The sequence below is a fragment of the Macrobrachium nipponense genome, chromosome 10, assembly GCF_015104395.2.
Source record: "Macrobrachium nipponense isolate FS-2020 chromosome 10, ASM1510439v2, whole genome shotgun sequence".
NCBI classification, from domain to species: domain Eukaryota; kingdom Metazoa; phylum Arthropoda; class Malacostraca; order Decapoda; family Palaemonidae; genus Macrobrachium; species Macrobrachium nipponense.
In genome coordinates, this window is record NC_087204.1 from 96118302 (window position 1) to 96142398 (window position 24097).

The window sequence follows — 24097 nt, forward strand, 5'->3', positions numbered from 1 at the left end:
GCGGGCAGTGTCCAATCAATCCAAAACATGACGAACTAGGAATAGCGGTTGCTCTCTTATTTCGTGTCTTTATTCTGTATTCTTGGAAAACCACCAGAATGGGAACGTAAATCACAGGTGATTTTGAGATATTAGAGGACAACGAAGCCACCAACGAAGGACAGGATGTCCGGGAAAAGCGAGAAAGAAGGTAAGTGTCGAGGGATTCGGTCTGGTTGTGTCTGTTTCCCTTGTTTGTACCTCACTGTCTGGAGAACCCAGCTGATAACAACGGCGGATGTTTAACATAATTAGAGCGCTAATATCTTGCAGCAGATAACACTATTACAGGGATAATAAACACGGTTGATCACTCGAGAAACCTGATATGAGGTTACTTTGGATAGTCGGTGTACATGCGAGGAAGAGTAATTTAAAGAAAGGAAGTAGTGTCGACTTGAGTCGAATCTTAGGAGCTAAATCGTAAGGGATGGACCTTTGCCAATCGCTTAATACTAGAGACAAACCCCCATATAGAGGCCTATGTTGTTCAAATTAAAATATACGATTTTTTTGAGCTGATCGAATTCGAAACACTGACGGGTATTGATAAATGTATAATTGAAGCGTCTGTGTTATAGGTAATTTTAAATTAGCCGCAGGTTTGCTTCCTTACGTTCAGGAGTTGTAAACATGCTTACCTCATTCATAAACACCCCGGAAATAGACGCTGAACTCCATTCGTGACAGTTCAGGAATAAACGCAGAATGGATGTACAAGATTAACTTGCATTACGTATAACGTTTTCACTCGGCCTGTAAACGTTCTGACGTTCGTTTGCTACGCTGTAATACTAGATCAACATTTTGACGTACCTATAAGCTAAGAGGTCTTGTGTTCTCATGTTCATAAACCTAATTTGTCCGGTATGGGTAACACACATACATACATACATATATATATATATATTATATATATATATATATGTATATATATATAATCATGTAATTATATATTATATTGTATATAGATATGTATATATATAATGTATATTTATATGTATCTAGTAAATATATTTACATGCATTTTGTACAAATATGTGTATTAATATATATTTATTAAAATACAATTACCTAGTGCCTACCATTATATAAAAGTATATAAAAGCATACTGTTTAGTATCTCACTTAGTCCATTAGTTTTGAATCCAACACAGTTTTGGTCATACAACTATTCTCATCCTGTCTGGCACTTGAATTCGAACAATATCTTCACAATGATATATATATATATATATATATATATATATATATATATAATATATATATTATATATATGTGTGTGTGTGTGTGTGTGTGTGTGTGTGTGTGTGAGTTTTACATACTCAGTATCCATAGTTTAAAATCAGGATATTAATGTTTTCTCAAGTCATATTGGAAAATACAATATACATACTTCAAATGCTTCATATGTGCATCCTTTTCTTAGCCTAATTTTGATCAGCATTTATTTAAGATAGTTCAATCATTATGAAAGAATTCAGTTTTTGATCAAGTATGATAAAGTAAAATGTTAAGAGCAGTTTTTTTTTTTTTTATTAATTTCATATTTTCAATTGGTGGCCTTTGCCTCCATTGCAGGACAAAAAGCATTTCCTTAACAACATATCAGTCATTGGTTACAGCCATCATAAATAAAGAAGTTGAATTGGAAAAAATGACTTAAATTTAAGGCAGTGTGTTATGGCAGTGGGTAGGCTACTGTACCTGAAGGTTTTGGCATAAAATTCAAATAACCTGACAGCGCAAATTTTTGCTATTCATATTTCTTACTATTTTTTAATATATATTTTTTTAAGGGGCCTAATACAGAATGTAATGATGCAGAAAATTAAGATCTTTTATTTTTATTGGATAATAAGTTAGGGGAACAGTAATTTGAAAACCTAAATTTTCTTGCTGGTAGGAAATAAAAAACAGTCCCCCATGAGAGGGAACATTTGTCATTATAATAATAATACAGAAATATATATTGACTGCTGATTCTAGACTAGTTATATTTATATATTTTCTGTTGATTAAAAGGTATAACCAATTACAACCAAAACACGATAAGAGCGGGTATACATTGCATCTTTTGTCCAAGCTTAATTTCATCAAAGTAGCCACCATTAGGCGGTGTAGAGCATTATGGATCAATTCCTTGTTTGTATAACTTTTGGTGATTTGGTTAGATTTGTATTCCCTCTTAGTTAGTTGGTACTGTAGCTGAATGACGCAAACCTTTAGGTAATAGATGCTGCCCGGGTTAAGCATTTAATTCCCACTTGTGTAATGCTCATCTCAGATTGAAGGATAGTGTAAGATATGTAGAAATAAATTTTTGGTCATATTGGATCCCGTACCTCTTACTTAATGCAAACACAGCGAACTAGTTTGATTTTTAGGCTTATGGTTTTCGAGTCAAGATCTGAAAAGAGGAAATCAGGATGGCTACGACATCACAGCGCAGGCTGACCAAGGAGCAATAGGCCATGCCAACATATTGTGGCACGCCTAGGCCTAATCTAATACTATCCTAAGCAGAGACCCAGATCCATCTTCATGGTAAAGCTGTTGAGGCACATAATTTTATTTTATTTGTTATGGGATTGAGATGTGTGTAAATGCTAGGCTTAACAGCGTATATTAGTCATATACGTACTTTAAAAGTACAGGAATGCTCCTGTAATTCAAGTTTCTAAGATTGATGAATTGAAGCCCTAAGATTCTAACTTCTTCAGGGCTTGAAGTATAAATGTGCGTGTGAATGTGTTAAGCGTATTATATGTTGGGAGTAATTACGTACTCAGCGTTCGGTACTGAAAAGTAATTTCATGATTTTTTGTCGTTTTGCATAATTTTCAAATCATCGTATACTACATATCATTCGGTGCACCTGTACATTTGAGTAATGTTTGGTACGTACAAATGCTGCGTAGGTAGAACATTCGTAAGTGTCTCGCTTCGACTCTAAAGCTTTTAGTTCACTATTTTCCGGAAAGACATTGATGGACAGTAGTTTTTGTCACTGCACTTTATTTCATTTTTAGTGTAGTTTGAAATTCAGCTTACTGGAGCCGGTGATGGCCTAGTTTTCTTTTTGATAATGGCAGGAAGAAAAGTTTGTTCTCTCTCTCTCTCTCTCTCTCTCTCTCTCTCTCTCTCTCTCTCTCTCTCTCGTTTTTTTCACGATTTCTTCCTCAGAGCGACCTCTTGCCATCATATCCGTGGAGATGTAGGGAGTGGGGGGAGGGGGAGAATGAGAATGAGAGAATAATAATAAACTAAATTTTTTTTTATAATTTCTCTTAATGTATCCATGCTCTCGACGGGATAATCTTCCTGTGTTATTTTGATAGTGACTGTTTAGAGCAGTGGTTCCCAAACTTTTCCAGTACGTGATCCCTGTCAGTAGTACCAAACCTACCATAACCCCCACCTTTATAAGCCTTCTGAAAATGGACTCATTTCCAGTAGCGCTGATACATTTTAAACATTAAATTAAAGGTTAATCTCAGCAGAGAGAGAGAGAGAGAAAGAGAGCAATAACAACAAGCAAAAATGCTTATTAATGCTTATTAACAAGGACTGATTTAATCATGTATCTTGATTAGAGGGAGGTACTCGCTTTTTTGATACAATCGAATCGATACGCGGGTCTGCGTGACTAAGGGCACAAAAATCCCTAAATATCATAAAACAGTTCCTCAAAATTTTGGATCAGCGCCTCAGTGGCGTAATCGGCATGGTCTTGGCCTGTCACCTCGGTGGCCGCGAGTTCGATTCTCGGGCATTTCACTGAGGGGTTAGAGATGTGTATTTCTGGTAATAGAAGTTTTCTCTCGACGTGGTTCGGAAGTCACGTAAAGCCGTTGGTCCCGTTGCTGAGTAACCACTGGTTCCATGCTACGTAAAATCACCTTACAAACAAACAAATAAAAACAAAATCTTGGATCTTCCATGGCCCCCAGATAAAAAAGGCTCATGACCCCCAAACCCGCAGTTTGGGAACCCCTGGTTTAGAGGTTGCATTTGAGCAGTAATATTTGAAAAATCTTAACGATGAGTATGGGAGATTAGGCTTACATGTCATCCTCATACATTCATCCTGCTTTCTGGTCATCGCTTGGATGTGGATGATGGCTGAAAATCCGAAGGTTGTTCACGTGTAATCAATCCACCGCTTCAGGCAACTGAAAAAAGTAGGTAGCCGTCGGTTGACTACGTTTTGAGGGTGGTTGGCGTTTGTTGAATACTATAGTAGATTCACATCACCCGCGCATTTGATGTCTAGCCAGTCCCTTACGACGCTCCTGATTGGCTGTTGATAAGCCAGTCACAGGGCTGGAAACAGAGCTGCCAAACCTGGGGGAATTCCCCCAGATCTTGGGGAAATGGGGATCGTCTGGGGGAATGGAGGAATTTGGCAAAAATTGTTGATAATCTGGGGGAATTAAGCAATAAGATGAATATATCGCTTAAATTACGTTATTTTTAAGAGATAGCGTACAGTTTTGAAATGGATGCTAAATCATTTCAATATAAAATTCTCAACGAAGAATGGTACATACTATTTAGGAAATGAAGGCAGTCGGAAGTTCCGACTGGAAGCGATTTCCATTTGATGAAGACAGTTTAATTAATTGCCAAGCTAAATATTCTTGATCCAGCTATTGCACCAAACGTAAGTCTTTCGCCGTCATCAATAACTAGGATTGGAAGCAATTTCCCTAATTTAGCACCACCAGCTCAAGTGAATAACCTTGACGATCAGTGGAGAAGTTATCGGCTCACAGCTAAAGAGTTACCTATCGCAAGTGACAACATACCACAATACTGGTATATTTTACGTTCCATCAAAAATGGCATGGGCAATTCCAAATTTGCACTAATTTCTGAATTTATGCCATATCTTCGTCGGGTTTTACCACATTCCCTCCGTGTCGTTGCGTTATAGCGCATATTTTCCCAAATGAACAACATTAAAACTAGGAACACTAATTCATTAAAAGCACAAACAGTAGCTGATAGAATTTTGGCCAAACAATCAATCACAAAAAACAATTCAGACTGCACTAATTGGGAACCAAGAAAGGCATTTATTAGTGATGTAGAAAAGAGAATGACAAGTGCCAAGTACATTAAACGTATGAAAGAAAAATAATTAGTAATGAATTTAGAGGCAGAAGAAGAGCAGGAATAGCACTTGGATTAGCCATTGATATGTAAGCCTAAACTAGATTAAAATGTACTTCATTAACTAAATTTTATTTTTGTTATGAATTTAGAGGCAAAAGAAGAGCAGGAATAACACTTGGATTAACTATTAATATGTAAACTTGATTAAAATATACTTCATTTAACTAAATGTTAGTTTTATTACAATCTGGAGGATTTTAGTTGAATCTGGGGGAATTTTCACTGAGGTCTTGGGGAAACTGAAAAATTTCATTGGCCTAGACGTCAAATGCACGGTTGGTGTGAATCTACTATAGTTGGCTAGACAACCAGTCTTGGTAATTGTTAGGCCGATATCGGCCGTGTTTACTTGGTGTTTCCTTGGATGCTTGTATATTAAGGTACGTTAGGTGAGGTTGAGTGATAAACACCAGCATGAAAAAGCCTCTCCCAGACAGTATATAATGTAAATAAACTGAAACCATTCGACTTTCGAATATGCTGTTAAATCTCTGCCAATGCAAGATCCACAGAATAACCGAGGACCTTGCGCGCGTAATGGATACGGTTGATGGATCCATCCAAATGCGAATAACCGGATTTCATAACATAAAGCTACAGTTGGTGTTGACATGAGTTGGCGTTTTCATATTTTTTTGCAAATAATTCTTGGCCTAGCAACAGCAGCAGCAGCTGCGGCCTCTAACACGGACTTCCACGCGAATGATACTTTTTTATATTTAGAGTGTTTAAAATTATTGTTCATGTAAATACAGAGCGATGACATTTTTACTTTAGTCTAATTACAAGTGTCTTACAGTGTTCATGCAGTATTTACGTAAATACTGACCAATCGTAATTTGACAAGTGCAATTACAAATGTTTACAGCGTTCACGTATTTTTCTTGTGTGATTTTTAAAGCTATAAAATTATAATGCAAGTCTTCTCCTAGGGCGGCTGGGTAAACTTACAGTTTGAGAATTCCTGTATTTATTTATGGTCTTGTAAAAAAAAAAAGGGGGGGTCCTTTTTCGGCCTAAATATTAGCAGTCACAATTTATATTGTGACGATGAATATCATAAATGTAATGTTTTATTTATTTATTTTTATTTTCGTCGGTGCTAGTGAGTTCATTAACAAATAATAGCCAACCTTGATGTTGAATGAATCGTTCATTGGAAAGGGCTCGGGTTTGTCACACTTCATGACCTTCACTAGTTAGTTTTGTTCTTCATGACCTTCACTGATAAGTTTTGTTCTTCATGACCTTCACTGATAAGTTTTGTTCTTCATGACCTTCACTAGTTAGTTTTGTTCTTCATGACCTTCACTGATAAGTTTTGTTCTTCATGACCTTCACTGATAAGTTTTGTTCTTCATGACCTTCACTGATAAGTTTTGTCCCTCATAACCTTCACTAGTTAGTTTCGTCCTTCATATAATTTACTAGCATGTTTTGTCCTTCATAACATTAACTAGCAAGTTTTGTCCTTCATGACCTTCACTGGTAAGTTTTGTCCTTCATGAACTTCGCTAATGAGGTTTGTCCTTCATAGCCTTCACAAGTAAGCTTTGTCCTTCATAAACTTCGCTAATAAGATTTGTCCTTCATTAACCTTGCTAATATTTGTTCTTCATAACCTTCACTAATAAGCTTTGTCCTTCATAACCACCACGAATAAGCTTTGTCCTTCATAAGCTTCGCTTATAATATTTGTCCTTCATAACCTTCACAAGTAAGATTTGTCATTCATAACAATCACTAATACGATTTGCTCTTCATAAACTGCACTATTAAGCTTTGACCTTCATAAACTTCGCTAATAAGATTTGTCCTTCATAAAACTCTGCTAATAACCTTTGTCCTTCATAACCTTCACGAATAAGCTTCGCCCTCCTTCATAACCTTTAAGGAGGAACCGTTTGTGCATGACCTTAATCCCTATTAAGAATAGGGGTACGATTTTGCACATCAACAAACAACGAATATTAAGTATTTACATGTATATATATCTTAATGAGCAGGACCCGTTCAGGTGTGCCAGACCGGATGGCCAGTTAATTAATCCTCAAAAGAAATGTTGTGTCTGATATCCCACAACAAAGGTGGTCCAATTTAATTTTTCACGTCGATTGTATTATTAATTTTCACCACTCAGTTTTATTATTTTTTTTTATATTGCGTCATGTATATTTTTTTGTTCATCCAGACTTGAATTAGAATCAAATGGGCTTTTGATCTGCCGGTAACACCTGGTGTCACCAGGTGGCTCTATTTTTAGATGGTTCAAGTGTGCGAGCGTTTGTGTGTGTGTGTGTGTGTGTGTTTAGTTGGGTGTAAGTAGTGTTTTCTTTGCGTAACCAATGACTTCTTGTACTACTGGGTATATTTTTTTTCTGTTGAGTACTGTAAATGGGTATTAACCGTGATTTACCCAGAAAGAAAAAAAAACAATTTTGTTCAGTGCGTGATTGCTTTGATTTGTTTTTTTTTTTCTCTTCTCTCTTCTTCTCTACTCTCTCTCTCTCTCTCTTCATATTTTCTCTCTCTCTTCCTCTCTCTCTCTCTATATATATCTATATATATATATATATATATATATATATATATATATATATATAATATATATATATATATATATATATATATATATATATATATATACACATGTATGTATGTAGTATGTTTGTAAGTAGTATGTATCAGAATTAAACAATGTAATCATAATACTGAGAATGCAAGTGCGTCTTCCATCAATTCCTGTAAGTTTAAGATACTCTGTTCTCTGAAATAAATTCAATTATTCTGTTTGCTTTTGTCTTCATTTACAAAAGAGAAATAAAGCAGATTCAGCGAATGCTAGAACAAGCGTTGAGTTATATCACGAAGATCTTGGCTTGATCCTCGACGAATAAGTTTACATATGACAAGAAAAGTCAGTTTTCTTGCGTTGAGTTATTTAAAGAAAATCTTGTCTTGATCCTTAATGAATGTTTTTACATATAACAAGAAAAGACAGTTTTCTTACATTTGTTTCCTTTCCACGTGTCTCGTCCTTGACCATTGGTGTCTGGCCGGCGCTGTAAGAACTTGAAGTGTGTATTTTGGATAAATGTTTTTATATTAATATTTTCGTTAATACCTAGCTAACATTCCAGGAAGTTTAGCTTTGAAAAGGCTGTGACTCTATGTTGAGTTGCCACATGCTGTATTGCGTTGTGTTCACCGCATGAGCGTTTAATCTAGGCTATTATTTTTGTCTGGACTGAAAGACCAAGGCATTAGGGTACAGCTTTAGCCTTGTAAATTCACTGGAAAATTCCCGAATTTATGTTCCTAATCTCTCTCTCTCTCTCTCTCTCATTAGAACACTGAGAATGAATTGAAACAAACCCTAGAGATAAGTGTGCACCTGATGTCTCCTCGGATGGACTAATAAGTCTTTGAGACATCCTAATCCTTGTAACTCTACTATACACACACACACATTATATATATATATATATATATATACTATATTTTATGTATGTATATATTTATATCATGTATATATATATATATATATATATATTATATATACATATATGTGTGAGTGTGTGTGTTTGTGTGTGTGTGTGTGTGTGTTTTACATAAGAACCATTGACACTACTTAAATGGTGTCATAATCTATAAAGCGTGGGGCTATTAGCAACAACACTGCCAAATTCAGTAGTTTATTATAAACGGATTTGTATAAAAATTCCGACAGAACTTTGAACATCACGTTAAATTTTGTTGCTATTCCCTCGACTCCAATCCTGACGTTAATACGGATTTATACTTTTCCAATCTTTTCATGGCCCGAGGAAGACTTTTACGACTAAAGCATGGGAGTGTGTTCATGCAAATCCAGTTTTAGTGGCTTTTTATTTTTATTTATTTAGTTTATTTCATCCAGATTGGCGACCTATCCAGAAACGGGGACTAAGCTAAGAAGATTATATATATATATATATATATATATATATATATATATATATATATATATGTATATATATATATATATATAGTATATGTGTCTGTGTGTGTATGTATATGTATATATATTGTCAACATGGAGATCGGTTGTTAAATGGATATTTAACCAGGACACGAGAGATGTTATTCTTTTTTAAATGATATACAAGTTTATTTACTTTTTATTTGTACGTTTATGCAGGATAGAGTGGCCTAGGTCCAGTTTGTTATTATTATTATTATTATTTTATTATTATTATTATTATTATTGTACGCTGGAAACAGACCTTCTTTCAAACAAGTTTTGATTGAAAATAATGGCAGAATTCACAGAATTGATTTTGTACAATATTCTTTCAATTCTCCTTATGATTTTTCTTTCTGGCACGCTGGTATTATAAAGCAGCTGTCCAATGTTCATCGTGCTGTAGGTCGTCAACGGAAATTTCGGGCGGGCTGGTGTTAATCAAAAGCAAACTGGTTATCAGGGTGGACAGGCTGGGGTCGTCAACAGGTATACAGGTGGGTTTCGTAGATCGGGAACAGGCGTAGTCGTCAGGGGTCTATCCGGTATTTTCTTGTTATTTCTTCTTTTCTGGTTTTCAAGGCGTCTACATGTTTCGGCCACCTCGTTTGGCCATCTTCGGGACGGGATCGCTGAGTGCAATGGTCTGTGTCAGATGTATTCACGCTATTATTGCATTCGGTTGGCTTGAAGAAACGGGTACCTCTTTTCATTGGGCAATACTGTGACGTCACGAGCGATGTCATCAGGGGGCCCGTTGCTGTTGGCTGTCCTCTTCGTGGGCGGAGCCTCATCCTTATTGGTGATGGTGGAGGTCCCCTCGAAGGGCGTGCTACCAGGTCGTCCTCAGGGCGAGAGCTTGAGCTGCGATCACCCCTCAGGGTTACTAGGGACGTCCTCAGGATGAGAGCTAATGCTTCTATCATCCTCAGGATCCCTCTGGTGCGATGGTCGTTGTGGGGCGGTGTCTGCTGCTCTCCTGACGGCGGTGGGGAGGAGGAAGGTCTCCTGTGTGATGTTTAAACTGGGCTTCTCCCTCCCGATGTGCAGCGCTTCTAAGATTCGCAACGACGTAGATCGGGTGCCTGGTCGATAACCTCGAAGTTACCGACGATGTCGCTGCGTCGGATTCTTTTATTATGGGCAGTCCTTGCATGATTAAATACCGCTCCTTCCTGCGCGTGACAGGAGATCCTCTTGGAGAGGCGCATTGACGTCATCCGATGTAAGTTCCGAGGCATCCTCGGATTGGGCACGTGTATCTGTAAATGACGTTCGTCCTCTTCAAGGGATCCTGCAACGGTGCGGGGTTATTTTTCATAATAAGACTGCATGTTTTTTTACTTGTATAAAATATGATCAAGTTGATCTGCTTGTTGGTGTCGGTCGGAGAAACGTGATTCCTGATTATTTCCCGTAGGGCTCGCTCGTCTTCTTTATACCGCCGATGGAAGGTGCCCTTTGTAGAAAAAATTAATTTTCTGCTGGGGGTCTGGGCGGGGTTCCTGTAGGTACCATTCTTCCATGCTCTTCCTGAAGACGTTCTGGATGCTTCGGTTGGTGTGTCCGTTGTTTACTAGGACCTGGGCTGCACGTTCCATCTTATGGGTGGTCTGCCCATGTTGAACAATGGAAAGAGCTCTCCTGACGTAGGCGCTGATGGTGGTCCTTATAGCGTTCAGGGCATTCACTCTCGCCGTTCAGACACATTCCCAGGTTCGTTGGGCTTCGTGTAAACCCGTGGTAGCGAACGCACCCTCCTTCTGTTCAACCAGGACGTCCAGGAAGGGAAGACGGCCATCACGGCTATATTCGATGGTAAATCGTAAACGGCTGTTGGTGTGGAAGGCTTGACGTATTTCTCGATCTCCTCCCTCGTTCCTGCTTGATGAAAGTGTCATCTATATATCTTACGTATATAAGATGGCTTCTAATGCCTCCTAAAGACACGCTCCTCACCATGCCCATGTAAAAGTTCGCAAACAGGACCCCGAGGGGGGATCCATCGCTACACCATCGATTTGTAAGTACATATGGCCATGGTGGTTAATGAAGGGAGCCTTCTTGGTGGCATATTTCCAGCAGAGAGCGAAGGGCGTGTTCGGGGATATTCAGCGGGTCGGTGGATGGTCTCTGTAGACACGTTCAAGGATCATTTCGTGGTTTCATCTACAGGAAACGTTAGTAAACAGCGACTCTACATCCATCGATGCAATACTGCCTCCAGGGGGCGCGGATCTTAAGGTTTGCAGAAACTCCGCACGACGACTTCAAACTATGTGTGCTGGGGATGTAGGGGGTGAGAATAGTATTTAGTTGTTTAGCAAGGTGGTATGTGGGTGCTGGTATTTGGCTAATGATAGGTCTTAAAGGGTTTCCATGTTTATGAGTTTTCACATTACCGTAGATGTACCGAGGTTGTAATCTCCAGAAATACTAGAGTGTAAGGCGTTAGTGGCTGCGTTGACAGTTTCTATGATTCTATTGGCTTCGCGTTTAATGTCGTCTACGGGGTTCTTAGTAATACGTCGAAACTTAGTGGTATCGGCGAGGATCTCGTCGATTTTTTGTCTATATTCGGTAGTCTGATAAGTACTAGGGCTGCGGTCTTGTCGGCTCTCCTGACGGTGAGTTCTTCGTTTTCTCTCAAGCTTTTAGCAGCATCCCGCAGACGGCGATCGACGATGTCACTTTTATAAGTTTCCTCGGTCTGTAAGGGCTTCTGCTAAGAGGAGAGGTTGAAGGGCGTCGGTGGTGTGTACATTCCCAAGGCTTTTCTTGTTTCATTATCGCTCCGTAAGATATTCTATCTCCATCCTTTTATTAAGGGGACGGGGGCGAGAGATGAAGTGGCAATTTCGGCCTTTCTTGAGTATGTCCTCTCTTCAGGGGATGGGGTGTAGGTGGTCAAGTAATATATTTGTCATGTTCTTGCGGCAGGCGTATTTTACCTCCATTAAGGTTAATTAGTTTTCTTGTAATGGTCTTCTGTTTCTTCAGGGCATCTTTCTCCTCCATACGTTTCAGGCAGTCGACGATGTCTTGATGGTACTGCACTGGTGTTGGGAGGGCGTTGCTGCTAGTGCCATCATTATTATCCCCGGCATCCGAGGGGGCTGCTACAGGATTCATACCGCGAATTTCATCCCATTTTACGAAGAGTTGCGCCCTTTCATTTATGAGCGTGGCTTTCTCTGTTCTTTGGATTCTAGTTCTTGCTGCAGGCGGCTCCTCCTAAAGCTTCGCATGCCGGGGTGCTGTTGCGTTTGTAGGGTCTGCATGCCGGATATTGTGTGTACGCTGGAAACAGACCTTCTTTTCAAACAAGTTTTTTTTATTGAAAATAATGGCAGAATTCACAGAATTGATTTTGTACAATATTCTTTCAATTCCTTCCTTATGATTTTCTTTCTGGCACGCTGGCGGTATTATAAAGCAGCTGTCCAATGTTTCATCGTGCTGTAGGTCGTCAACGGAAATTTCGGGCGGGCTGGTGTTATCAAAAGCAAAACTGGTTATCAGGGCGGAAGGCTGGGGTCGTCAACAGGAATAACAGGTGGGTTTCGTAGATCGGGAACAGGCCGTAGTCGTCAGGGGTCTATCCGGTATTTCTTGTTATTTCTTCTTTTCTGGTTTTCAAGGCGTCTACATGTTTCGGCCACCTCGTTTGGCCATCTTCGGGACGGGATCGCTGAGTGCAATGGTCTGTGTCTGCGGGATGCTGCTAAAAAGCTTGAGAGAAAACGAAGACATCACCGTCAGGAGAGCCGACAAGACCGCAGCCCTAGTACTTATCAAGACTACCGAATATAGACAAAAAATCGACGAGATCCTCGCCGATACCACTAAGTTTCGACGTATTACTAGAACCCCGTAGACGACATTAAACGCGAAGCCAATAGAATCATAGAAACTGTCAACGCAGCCACTAACGCCTTACACCTCTCTAGTATTTTCTGGAGATTACAACCTCGGGTACATCTACGGTAATGTGAAAAACTCATAACATGGAAACCCTTTAAGACCTATCATTAGCCAAATACCAGCACCCACATACCACCTTGCTAAACAACTAAATACTATTCTCATCTACATCCCCAGCACACATAGTTTGAAGTCGTTCTGCGGAGTTTCTGCAAACCTTAAGATCCGCGCCCCCTGGAGCAGTATTGCATCGATGGATGTAGAGTCGCTGTTTGGTTTACTAACGTTCCTGTAGATGAAACCATCGAAATGATCCTTGAACGTGTTCTACAGAGACCCCTTGACCCATCCACGACCCGCTGAATATCCCCGAACACGCCCTTCGCTCTCTGCTGGAAATATGCACCAAGAAGGCTCCCTTCATTAACCACCATGGCCATATGTACTTTCAAATCGATGGTGTAGCGATGGGATCCCCCCTCGGGGTCCTGTTTGCGAACTTTTACATGGGCATGGTGGAGGAGCGTGTCTTTAGGAGCATTAGGAAGCCATCTATATACGTAAGATATATAGATGACACTTTCATCCAAGCAGGAAACGAGGGAGGAGATCGAGGAAATAACGTCCCAGCCTTCCACACCACAGCCGTTTACGATTTACCATCGAAATATAGCCGTGATGGCCCGTCTTCCCCTCCTGGACGTCCTGGTTGAACAGAAGGAGGGTGCGTTCGCTACACGGGTTTACACGAAGCCCACGAACCTGGGAATGTGTCTGAACGGCGAGAGTGAATGCCCTGAACGCTATAAGGACACCACCATCAGCGCCTACGTCAGGAGAGCTCTTTCCATTGTTCAACATGGGGCAGGACACCCATATGGAGATGGAACGTGCAGCCACGGTCCTAGTAAACAACGGACACACCAACCGAAGCATCCAGAACGTCTTCAGGAAGAGCATGGAAGAATGGTACCTACAGGACCCCCGCCCAGACCCCCACCAGCAGAAAATTAATTTTTTCTACAAGGGCACCTTCCATCGGCGGTATAAAGAAGACGAGGCAGCCCTACGGGGAAATAATCAGGAATCACGTTTCTCCGACCGACACCAACAAGCAGATCAACTTGATCATATTTTATACAAGTAAAAAAACATGCAGTCTTATTATGAAAAATAACCCCGCACCGTTTGCAGGACCCTTGAAGAGGACGAACGTCATTTACAGATACACGTGCCCAATCCGAGGATGCCTCGGAACTTACATCGGGATGACGTCAATGCGCCTCTCCAAGAGGATCTCCTGTCACGCGCGGAAGGAGCGGTATTTAATCATGCAAGGACTGCCCATAATAAAAGAATCCGACGCAGCGACATCGTCGGTAACTTCGAGGTTATCGACCAGGCACCCGATCTACGTCGTTTGCGAATCTTAGAAGCGCTGCACATCGGGAGGGAGAAGCCCAGTTTAAACATCACACAGGAGACCTTCCTCCTCCCCACCGCCGTCAGGAGAGCAGCAGACACCGCCCCACAACGACATCCGCACCAGAGGGATCCTGAGGATGATAGAAGCATTAGCTCTCATCCTGAGGACGTCCCTAGTAACCCTGAGGGTGATCGCAGCTCAAGCTCTCGCCTGAGGACGACCTGGTAGCACGCCCTTCGAGGGGACCTCCACCATCACCAATAAGGATGAGGCTCCGCCCACGAAGAGGACAGCCAACCAGCAACGGGCCCCCTGATGACATCGCTCGTGACGTCACAGGTATTGCCCAATGAAAAGTGAGGTACCCGTTTCTTCAAGCCAACCGAATGCAATAAATAGCGTGAATACATCTGACACAGACCATTGCACTCAGCGATCCCGTCCCGAAGATGGCCAAAACGAGGTGGCCGAAACATGTAGACGCCTTGAAAACCAGAAAAGAAGAAATAACAAGAAATACGGATAGACCCCTGACGACTACGGCCTGTTCCCGATCTACGAAACCCACCTGTATACCTGTTGACGACCCCAGCCTAGCCGTCCCTGATAACCAGGTTTTGCTTTTGATAACACCAGCCGCCCGAAATTTTTCCGTTGACGACCCTACAGCACGATGAACATTGGTACAGCTGCTTTATAATACCAGCGTTGCCAGAAAGAAAATCATAAGGAGAATTGAAAGAATATTGTACAAAATCAATTCTGTGAATTCTGCCATTATTTTCAATATTATTATTATTATTATTATTATTATTATTATTGGGTATAATGTTCCGTGTCGAAAACGATGACAATGGTTGCAGGTCCACAATAATATCGTATGTGAGTATAAGGTCTTTAATGGATAACAAAAGCTTTCGAACTTGTACTAGGTTCATCTTGACTGAGACGAACCAAGTACAAGGTTCGAAAGCTTTTATTATCCATTAAAGACCTTATACTTACATGCGATATTATTGTGACCTGCAACCATTATTATTATTATTATTATTATTATTATTATTATTATTATTATTATTGTTGTTGTTGTTGTTGTTTGTTGTTGTTGTATTCAGAAGATAAAACCTGTTCATATGGAACAACCCCACAGGGGCCACTGACATGAAATTCAAGCTTCCAAAGAATAGGGTGTTCATTAGGAAGAAGTAAGAGATCTCACCTATTAAAAAACGAAAAGAAATAAATTAATAGATTAACAAACAGATAAAACTGGAGGTTATTTTCGTTGTTTCGCAAAAGAGTGAAAGCTAAGAACACTTAATAAGCAAGAAATGAAAGGTCCTTAAAAGTGAACTGTTGTTACCAAGATACGTGAAGTTGGATCTCTCTCTCTCTCTCTCTCTCTCTCTTCTCTCTCTCTCTCTCTCTCTCTCTCTCTCTCTGCGCCATTCTCTGGCATCGGATAAAAATGCCACTTTCGTGTCAAATCGTGAACGTCTTTTCCTCTCCCATGTTAAATAGAATTCACTCTTGCCCTCCTTCCCGTGTTAATTGGAATTCCTTCCTGTCATTCCTTCTGCGTGTTGAATGGTATTTACTTCCTTCCACCTTTCCCTTCGTTAAATAGAATTCACTCCCGCCTCTCTAACACGTGTGGTAAATAGAATTCACGCATTTCGTCTTTCCCCATATTAAAGAATTCGGCCATTTCTTCTTCCTCTGTGTTAAGTAGAATTTACTTCTTTCTTCCTCTTTTGTGTTAAATAGAATTCACTCCTTTTCCTCCTCTCATGTGTGAAATAGAATTCACGCATTCCGTCTTTCCCCATGTTCAAAAGGGTGTCAGGCAAATTTCTCGAAATCAATTGCGCGAAGGTAAATTTCTCGAATTCAACTGACCGAAAAATAATTTCTCGAACTATCTTTTTCTCGAATGTCAATTACTCGAAAACAAACAAGTAAATTTCTCGAACACAATCGAAAGTATCCCATAAGCGCCAAAGACCAATTTATAAAGAGGCTATTAGCATTCCAAGCATAAATTTCTCGAACACAATCGAAAAGAAAAAATCCCAACATTTGAGCCAGCCGCAGTAATGATAGACTTTGAATTGGCCATGATTAGAGCTATAGAGCATGAATTTCCAAGGACAAAATGCCGCGGCTGTTTTTATTCATTTTTGTAAATCCATTTATCGCAACATTCAAGAAAAAGGCTTCAAATTACGGTACGACACCGATGCTGAATTTGCTATTCAGGTTCGCCTGTTATCTGCGTTAGCATTTGTACCAGTTTTCAAGGTCGAAGAAACAGTTGAATATTTAATTGAAAATGAAGTTTTTCCCGTTGAAATTCAAAGTGTGGTTGACTCTTTTGAAGATACATGGATCGGGCGGCCGCATAGAAATAACCGTAGACGTGCTCCTTTCTTTAAACATGAATTATGGAACTGTTTTGATTATGTCAAGGAAGAAATGCCCAAGACGAACAATGCAGTCGAGGGCTGGCATTACGGTTTCGAACAGCAATTAAGTGCTTGTCATCCATCCATCTGGAAATTTATACAAGGATTACAACGAGAACAAAGTCTACAGGAGCTACGAATTGAACAATATTTGGGAGGTGTTGGTATTCCTGTGCGCAAAAAGTATCGTGACTGTGCAAAAAGGTTACAAACCATTGTAATAAATTATGACGAAGAGAGGCCTGTCGAAGAATATCTACGAAGTGTAGCATACAACATTTCATTTTGATTGATTAAATTTTAATACTGTATTTCATTCTGAATGATAATATTTTTATACATACAATAAAATTATAACCTTTGTATTTTTTTCATTCCTTCATTTTCAATAAATTTTTAACATTTGTGTTTGTAAACCCAAAAGGATATATTTTTTCTTGAAATACATGAAAATTTTTCCATTCAATTTTCTCGACAAAATAGATATCAGTTTTCGAGAAATATGGGATTCGAGAAAATGATAGTTCGAGAAATTATTTTTCGAGCAATTGAGTTCGAGAATTTGACTTTCGGGAAATTGCATTCGAGAAATTTACCTAAAATCGTTAAAAAGATATTAGCCATTTCCTCCTCCTCTGTGTTAAATAGAATTTGCGTCTTCCTTTTTCTATGTTAAGTAGAATTCACCCCATTTTTTCCTCGCCTGTGTGAAATAGAATTCACACATTTCGTCTTAGTACCCCGTGTTGCAAAGAATTCAGCCATTTCCTTCTCATCTGTGTTGAATAGAATGTACTGCTTTCTTTCTTAGTGTTAAGTAGGATTCGCTCCTTTTCTTCCTCCCCTATGTTAAATAGAATTCACATTAAATAGAATTTACTTGTTTCTTCCTTCGTGTTAAGTAGAATTAATTTCCCGTCTTTCTCCACGTTAAATAGAATTCACTTTTTTTTCTTCCTGCTCCATGTTAAATAAATTTCACGACTTTCTTCCTCTTTTGTGTTAAATAGAATTCACTTCCCGTCTTTCTCCTCCTTGTTAAATAGAGATATCTTTTTTTCCTTGCTCCATGTTGAATAAAAATCACGACTTTCTTCCTCCTGCATGTTTTATTTACATATCTGTAAGATTTATTATTATTATTATGTCTTTTTATTTGTGCGTCTGCCTAACTGTTTTATGTTAAAGTTCTAATTTGCGCAATGTTGTGTTGACAAGTTGGTAGTAGATTCCAAACGCTAGTTAAATGTTTTCTTTTTAAGGTAGAGATCGAAGTCCGATAAAAGTCTTATCGGGAGTTCCCCTAGGAACCCATTGCAAATATTTACCACAGGTTTATAATGTGAACGATTTGCGTCACGAGGAATGTTCGTTAGTCAGTCATTCGATTATGGTACGTCTGGCGCGGCTGCTATATCCGAATCGGTGATGTTGGGTTGTTGCATTCTGGTCGGAGAGCGATTGATATGTTTAAAACTCTCTCTCTCTCTCTCTCTCTCTCTCTCTCTCTCTCTCTCTCTCTCTCTCTCTCTCTCTGTTCGCATCATGGGACCTGGGTCTGGACAGGCAAACTTTTTTCCATTTATGTGTGGTAAAAGAATATATATACGATTTGTAGTACGGTTTAGTAACGTCATACTGTTATTTTCAGAGTTTGAAATAGGATTCCATTTTCAAGTGGAGTTTTATTTTTTCTTTATATTGGTTTGGTGATTTAGTTTTATGTGCTATTTTGAAGAATAGTATTTTTCGTTTTTTTTTTCGTGTCAGACGCCAAATTTGTCACTTAAAAATATCAATTCTAGCAAGTAAACTGCTAGATTTAGAAGATGGTAAAATATGAGGAGCAGTTAAGTAGAAGCTAGCCTACGACCTCTTCAGCAGTTTCGGAAATAGTATTTTATTATTTTAATTAATATTTTTTGTATACATACATATACAATGACGCAGGAACGACGGTGGTTGTCTGTGTAATTTCCTCCAGGTCGGCGCGATTTCCTCACTCGCAATTTGATACCTACGATTGTACTGATACGGTGTCTATATTTAGCTGCGAGCAACTTCGGTTTTGCAGGTGCTTGTAGTATAAACGCCTGCAGTAGACGTCTGTAGTTTCCCATTTTCTTGTAGGAAAGGCTTGCAGTAGGTGTCTTTGTGGTATCAGAATTAGAATTGCTTACAGTTTGGTATCAGAATTGTGTACAATTTGGTATTGGAATTGTGTACAGTTTGGTATTAGAATTGTGTACGGTTTGGTATCAGAATTGTGCACAATTTGGTATCAGAACTGTGTACGATTTGGTATCAGGATTATGTACAGTTTGGTATCAGAATTGTGTGCAATGTAGTATCAGGATTGGGTACAGTTTTTCATCAGAATTGCTTACAGTTTTCAGGATTGGGTACAGTTTGGCATCAGAATTGCTTACAGTTTTCAGGATTGGGTACAGTTTGGCATCAGAATTGCTTACAGTTTAGTATCAGAAATTCTAACAGTTTGATGTAAAAATTGTTTACAATATGGTATTAAAATTGCTTCCAGTTTGGTATTAGAGTTTCTTGTAGTTTGGTATCGTAATTGCATACAGTATGGTTTCATAATTGCTTCCAGTTTGGTATCAGAATTGTGTACAGTTTGGAATCAGAAATGCTTACAGTTTGGTATCAGAATTGCTTATAGTTTGGTATCAGAAATCCTTAGTTTGGAATCAGAAATCCATACAGTTTGGTATCAGAATTGCTTATAGTTTGGAACAGGAAATGCTTACAGCTTGGTATCAGAATTACTTACAGTTTGATATCAGAATTACTTACAGTTTGGTATCAGAAATGCTTATTGTTTGGAATCAGAAATCCATAATAGTTTGGAATCAGAAATCCATACAGTTTGGTATCAGAATTGCTTACAGTTGAGTATCAGAAATTCTTACAGTTTGATATCAAAATTGTTTACAATTTGGCATCAGAATTGCTTACAGTTTGGTTTCATAATTGCTTGCAGTTTGGTATCAGAATTGCTTACAGTTTGGAATCCGAAATGCTTACAGTTTGGTATCAGAATTGTGTACAGTTTGGTATCAGGATTGGGTACAGTTTGGTATCAGAATTGCTTACAGTTTGATATCAGAATTATGTACAGTTTGGTATCAGAAATGCTAACAGTTTGGTATCAGAATTGTGTACGATTTGGTATCAGTATGGGGTACAGTTTGGTATCAGAATTGCTTACAGTTTAGTATCAGAAATTCTTACAGTTTGATATCAAAATTGTTTACAATTTGGTATCAGAATTGTGTACAGTTTGGTTTCATAACTGCTTGCAGTTTGGTGTTAGAATTGCCTACAGTTTGGCATCAGAATTGCTTACAGTGTAGAATCAGAAATTCTTACAATTTGATATCAAACTTGTTTACAATTTGGTATATATCAGAATTGCTTATAGGTTAGTTTCAGAATTGCTTGCAGTTTGGTATCAGAAGTGCATACAGTATGATATCAGAATTGCTTATAGTTTGGAATCAGAAATCCTTACAGGTTGGTATCAGAATTGCTTACATTTTGGAACCAGAAATCCTTACAGTTTGGTATCAGAATTACTTGCAGTTTGGTATCATAATTACTTGCAGTAAAAGCATGCATTAAATTGAGGTCAATTATTGACGTTTAGCTTGAATGGAATTTTGGCAATTTAGTCATAGTCTCTTTTGGTGATGCCACTTTAGCTCCTGCCATATAATGAGGCTTTTCTCGATCTTCCTTCGCCTCCTGTGCATTGACAGCTGAAGAAGATTGTTTTTGGTGCCATATGAATGTTTATAGTCTGCACTTGTGCAAGAGTGTTCCAAAAGTTGGTTCCAACCCCTTCCTCTTTCCAGGATTAGGGATTGCTTCATATTTCAATTGGGCTCAGTTGCGTTCATTTGCCTAACTTACTTTTAATATCCTACAGGCTGGTTTACGGAATATTCCTCTACGCAATTCACAATTTCTTTCAGAGGGTTTAAACCTGCGGTAGTTATCTTGTAGACTTCGTAATGATTTGTTTTAATAACCACTTACAAGCGAAATGCAATGACAAACAGTGGCTTAAGTGTCAGGATGTTTGAGTGATTTAATAACTGGGTGTAATATGATTTACTCCGTATCCTGTTACGTCAGATTTTGCGAGTTATAGAATTGCCGTTGGCATCAGTAGTGCTTGCTTAAAAATAAGTATATATATATATTATATATATATGTGTGTGTGTGTGTGTACACTGACAGCATTGCAGTTTTCTTTACCATTTTAGTGACTCGTATGTTATAAGATTTTTACGAATAATAAATAATTAATATTATTAATAATTATAATATTATTAATAATTATTATTATTATTATTATTATTATTATTATTATTATTATTATTATTATTATTATTATTATTCGTAAAATCTCATAAGTTATCACTGAAATGGTGAAGAAAACTACAATGATAATAATAATAATAATAATAATAATAATAATAATAATAATAATAATAATAATAATAATATATATTATAATATATTATTATTATTATTATTATTATTATTATTATTCGCTTTTACTACAACAACAACAACACACCACACACACATACACTTGCTGAAGACGTAGCAAAAATATACAAACGAGCGCACTGAATACTGTCGACAGTAAGTGTTTTGCATTAATACGTCTCTTTGAAGGTCCACGAAAGCATTCCCTTTGGCCTGTAAAAGCACACAGCCCATAATGATATCCACGTCTCGAATGCAGCAGGGGTCTCGGTGTGGAATCTGATGCAAATGAACGTAATTGATGGTGTGACAGATTATTATTGATTATTTATTTTTTTTTTTACGTCAAACGCTCGCTCAGATAAGGAATCTCCTCAGTTGGAAAGGCGCGTAATTAATTACTCGTTGTCAACACTTCAACGGTTGTTTGTATATTTTTGCTACGTCTTCGGCAAGTGTGTGTGTGTGTGTGTGTGTGTGTATTTCCGGTTATAATTTTTATCTTTTTGTCTCGTGTATGTAGATCGTGTTTGTTGTATAGTTCATACTTTGTATATATGCCATATATATGGCCCTGAGCTGAAATGAAGGATGTTATCATTATTATTATTATTATTATTATTATTATTATTATTATTATTATTATTAGATATGTGCGCTTATCATTTATGCCGACCGGGTTTGTAGAATGACAGATAGCACCAGTTTTTAGTTTGTGTCTGAGAGAGAGAGAGAGAGAGATTTTAAATAAACGAAGTTTATTTATCTGTGTTTGTGTATCTGAGTTATCTACTAAGAGAGAGAGAGAGAGAGAGAGAGAAAATGTTCAGGATGCGATGTTGATGAGCGTACGTTATCGGTTTATTTATTTTTTCATTTCTGATATCTTGCCTTTTTATTTTTTTTATTTTATTTTTTTATTTTTTGTCATCGGTAGTGACTTTTTTATCATGCGGTCGCCTTTTTTTCGAATGTTTTCGGAGCAGAGACGTAAATAAACGTTCGCCCCTCCAGTTTATCCGCTGTACAAGTTCTTTTCGTGTAAATTACGTTCTGCGACTTGCCCCGTATGCGGGTTGCGCTGTCAGTGCACCTCATACGGTGCACTGTAGGCATTACTGAAAGTTCTTTGCAGCGTGCCGTCGGCCCCTAGCTGCAACCCCTTTCGTTCCTTTTACTGTACCTCCTTTCATATTTTCTTTTTATCCATCTTACTTTCCACCCTCTCCTAAAAATTGATTCATAGTGCAACTGGAATGCCTCGGTGGCGTGGTCGGTATGGCGTTGGTCTGCCACATTGTTGACCGCGAGTTCGATTCTCGGGCGTTCCACTGAGGGGTGAGAGATGTGTATTTCTGGTGACAGAAGTTCACTCTCGACGTGGTTCGGAAGTCCCGTAAAACCGTTGGTCCCGTTGCTGAATAACCACTGGTTCCATGCAACGTAAAAGCACCATACAAACAAACAAACATAGTGCAACTGCTTTGAGGTTTTCGTCTAGTTACATCTTTCAAACATTTTAATGTCAAATTCCGTCTAAGCGCTGAGTGACTTCATAGGTCCCAGTGCTTGGTCTTTGTTTGGCTTAATTCTACGTTTAATTCTATTCTGCCACTCGCAACTTTTTCCAAGAACGATCCTCGGAGCCGGTTCGTCCTCGGAGCCGGTTCGTCTCGGAGCCGGTTCGTCCGACTTCCCGTAGCTCTTAAGATGTTTTCCATTATCGAGGGGCCACAGTTGATTGCGTTGGTTTTGGAAATCCTCCGGGGTATTTGGAATGTGAAATCACTTGCGTTGTTATGGTTTTAAGGGAATACCCACGGACGGGGCGCTTTGGGCAGTTTCTGTTGAGTCGCGCAATAAATATCATCTCTTGAAATGTGGTCAAGTATACTTCTATGGAACTTAGCTTATGTTTATTTCATTAAATGGATACTGCTGAGAGAGAGAGAGAGAGAGAGAGAGAGAGAGAGAGAGAGAGAGAGAGAGAGATCGGCCCTGAAAATAAGGCCTCACGTTTTCTTATAATACGCCCGTTAAATGGATGCCACTCAGAGAGAGAGAGAGAGAGGTGTATAAGGTGACAGCTCAATCGTGCAACTTGCAATCACGAAGAGGTACATAATAAAATTTTTAAAGATCTATAAAGTTGGGCCTCATCTCTTTTTCTTAATGACGCAATGTCAAGCAGCTATGTAGTCTTAAGTGTTCTCACATAGAAAGTCTATGAATGAACTATAGTGTCTGATCTCAAATTGGTAGTGCCGTCAGTACACCTCATGGGGTATACCCTAGGCCTAGGCATTACTAAAGGTTCTTCGCAGCGTCCCCTCGGCCCCTAGCTGCAACCCCTTTCATTCCTTTTATTGTACCTCCGTTCATATTCTCTTTGTTCCATCTTGCTAGGACTATCCATCCTCTCCTAACAATATTTCTTGGTGCAGCTGCGACGGTTTACCTCCTGCTAGACCTTGCAAACCTACCTACTCTCAATTTAATTTCTAGCGCTGAGTGACCTCATAGGTCCCAGTGCTACACAGT

General features: G+C 38.9%; 1 protein-coding gene across 1 annotated transcript in view; it reads left to right on the forward strand.

Annotated features, from left to right (window-relative positions):
• Positions 1-24097, forward strand: part of LOC135223782 (rap guanine nucleotide exchange factor 1-like) — a 297008-nt gene continuing 272911 nt past the window's right edge. Inside the window, exon 1 of the mRNA XM_064262571.1 lies at positions 1-190. Coding sequence (XP_064118641.1) covers positions 166-190 — 25 coding nt within the window. The 5' untranslated portion in view covers positions 1-165. The remainder of the gene's footprint in view (positions 191-24097) is intronic.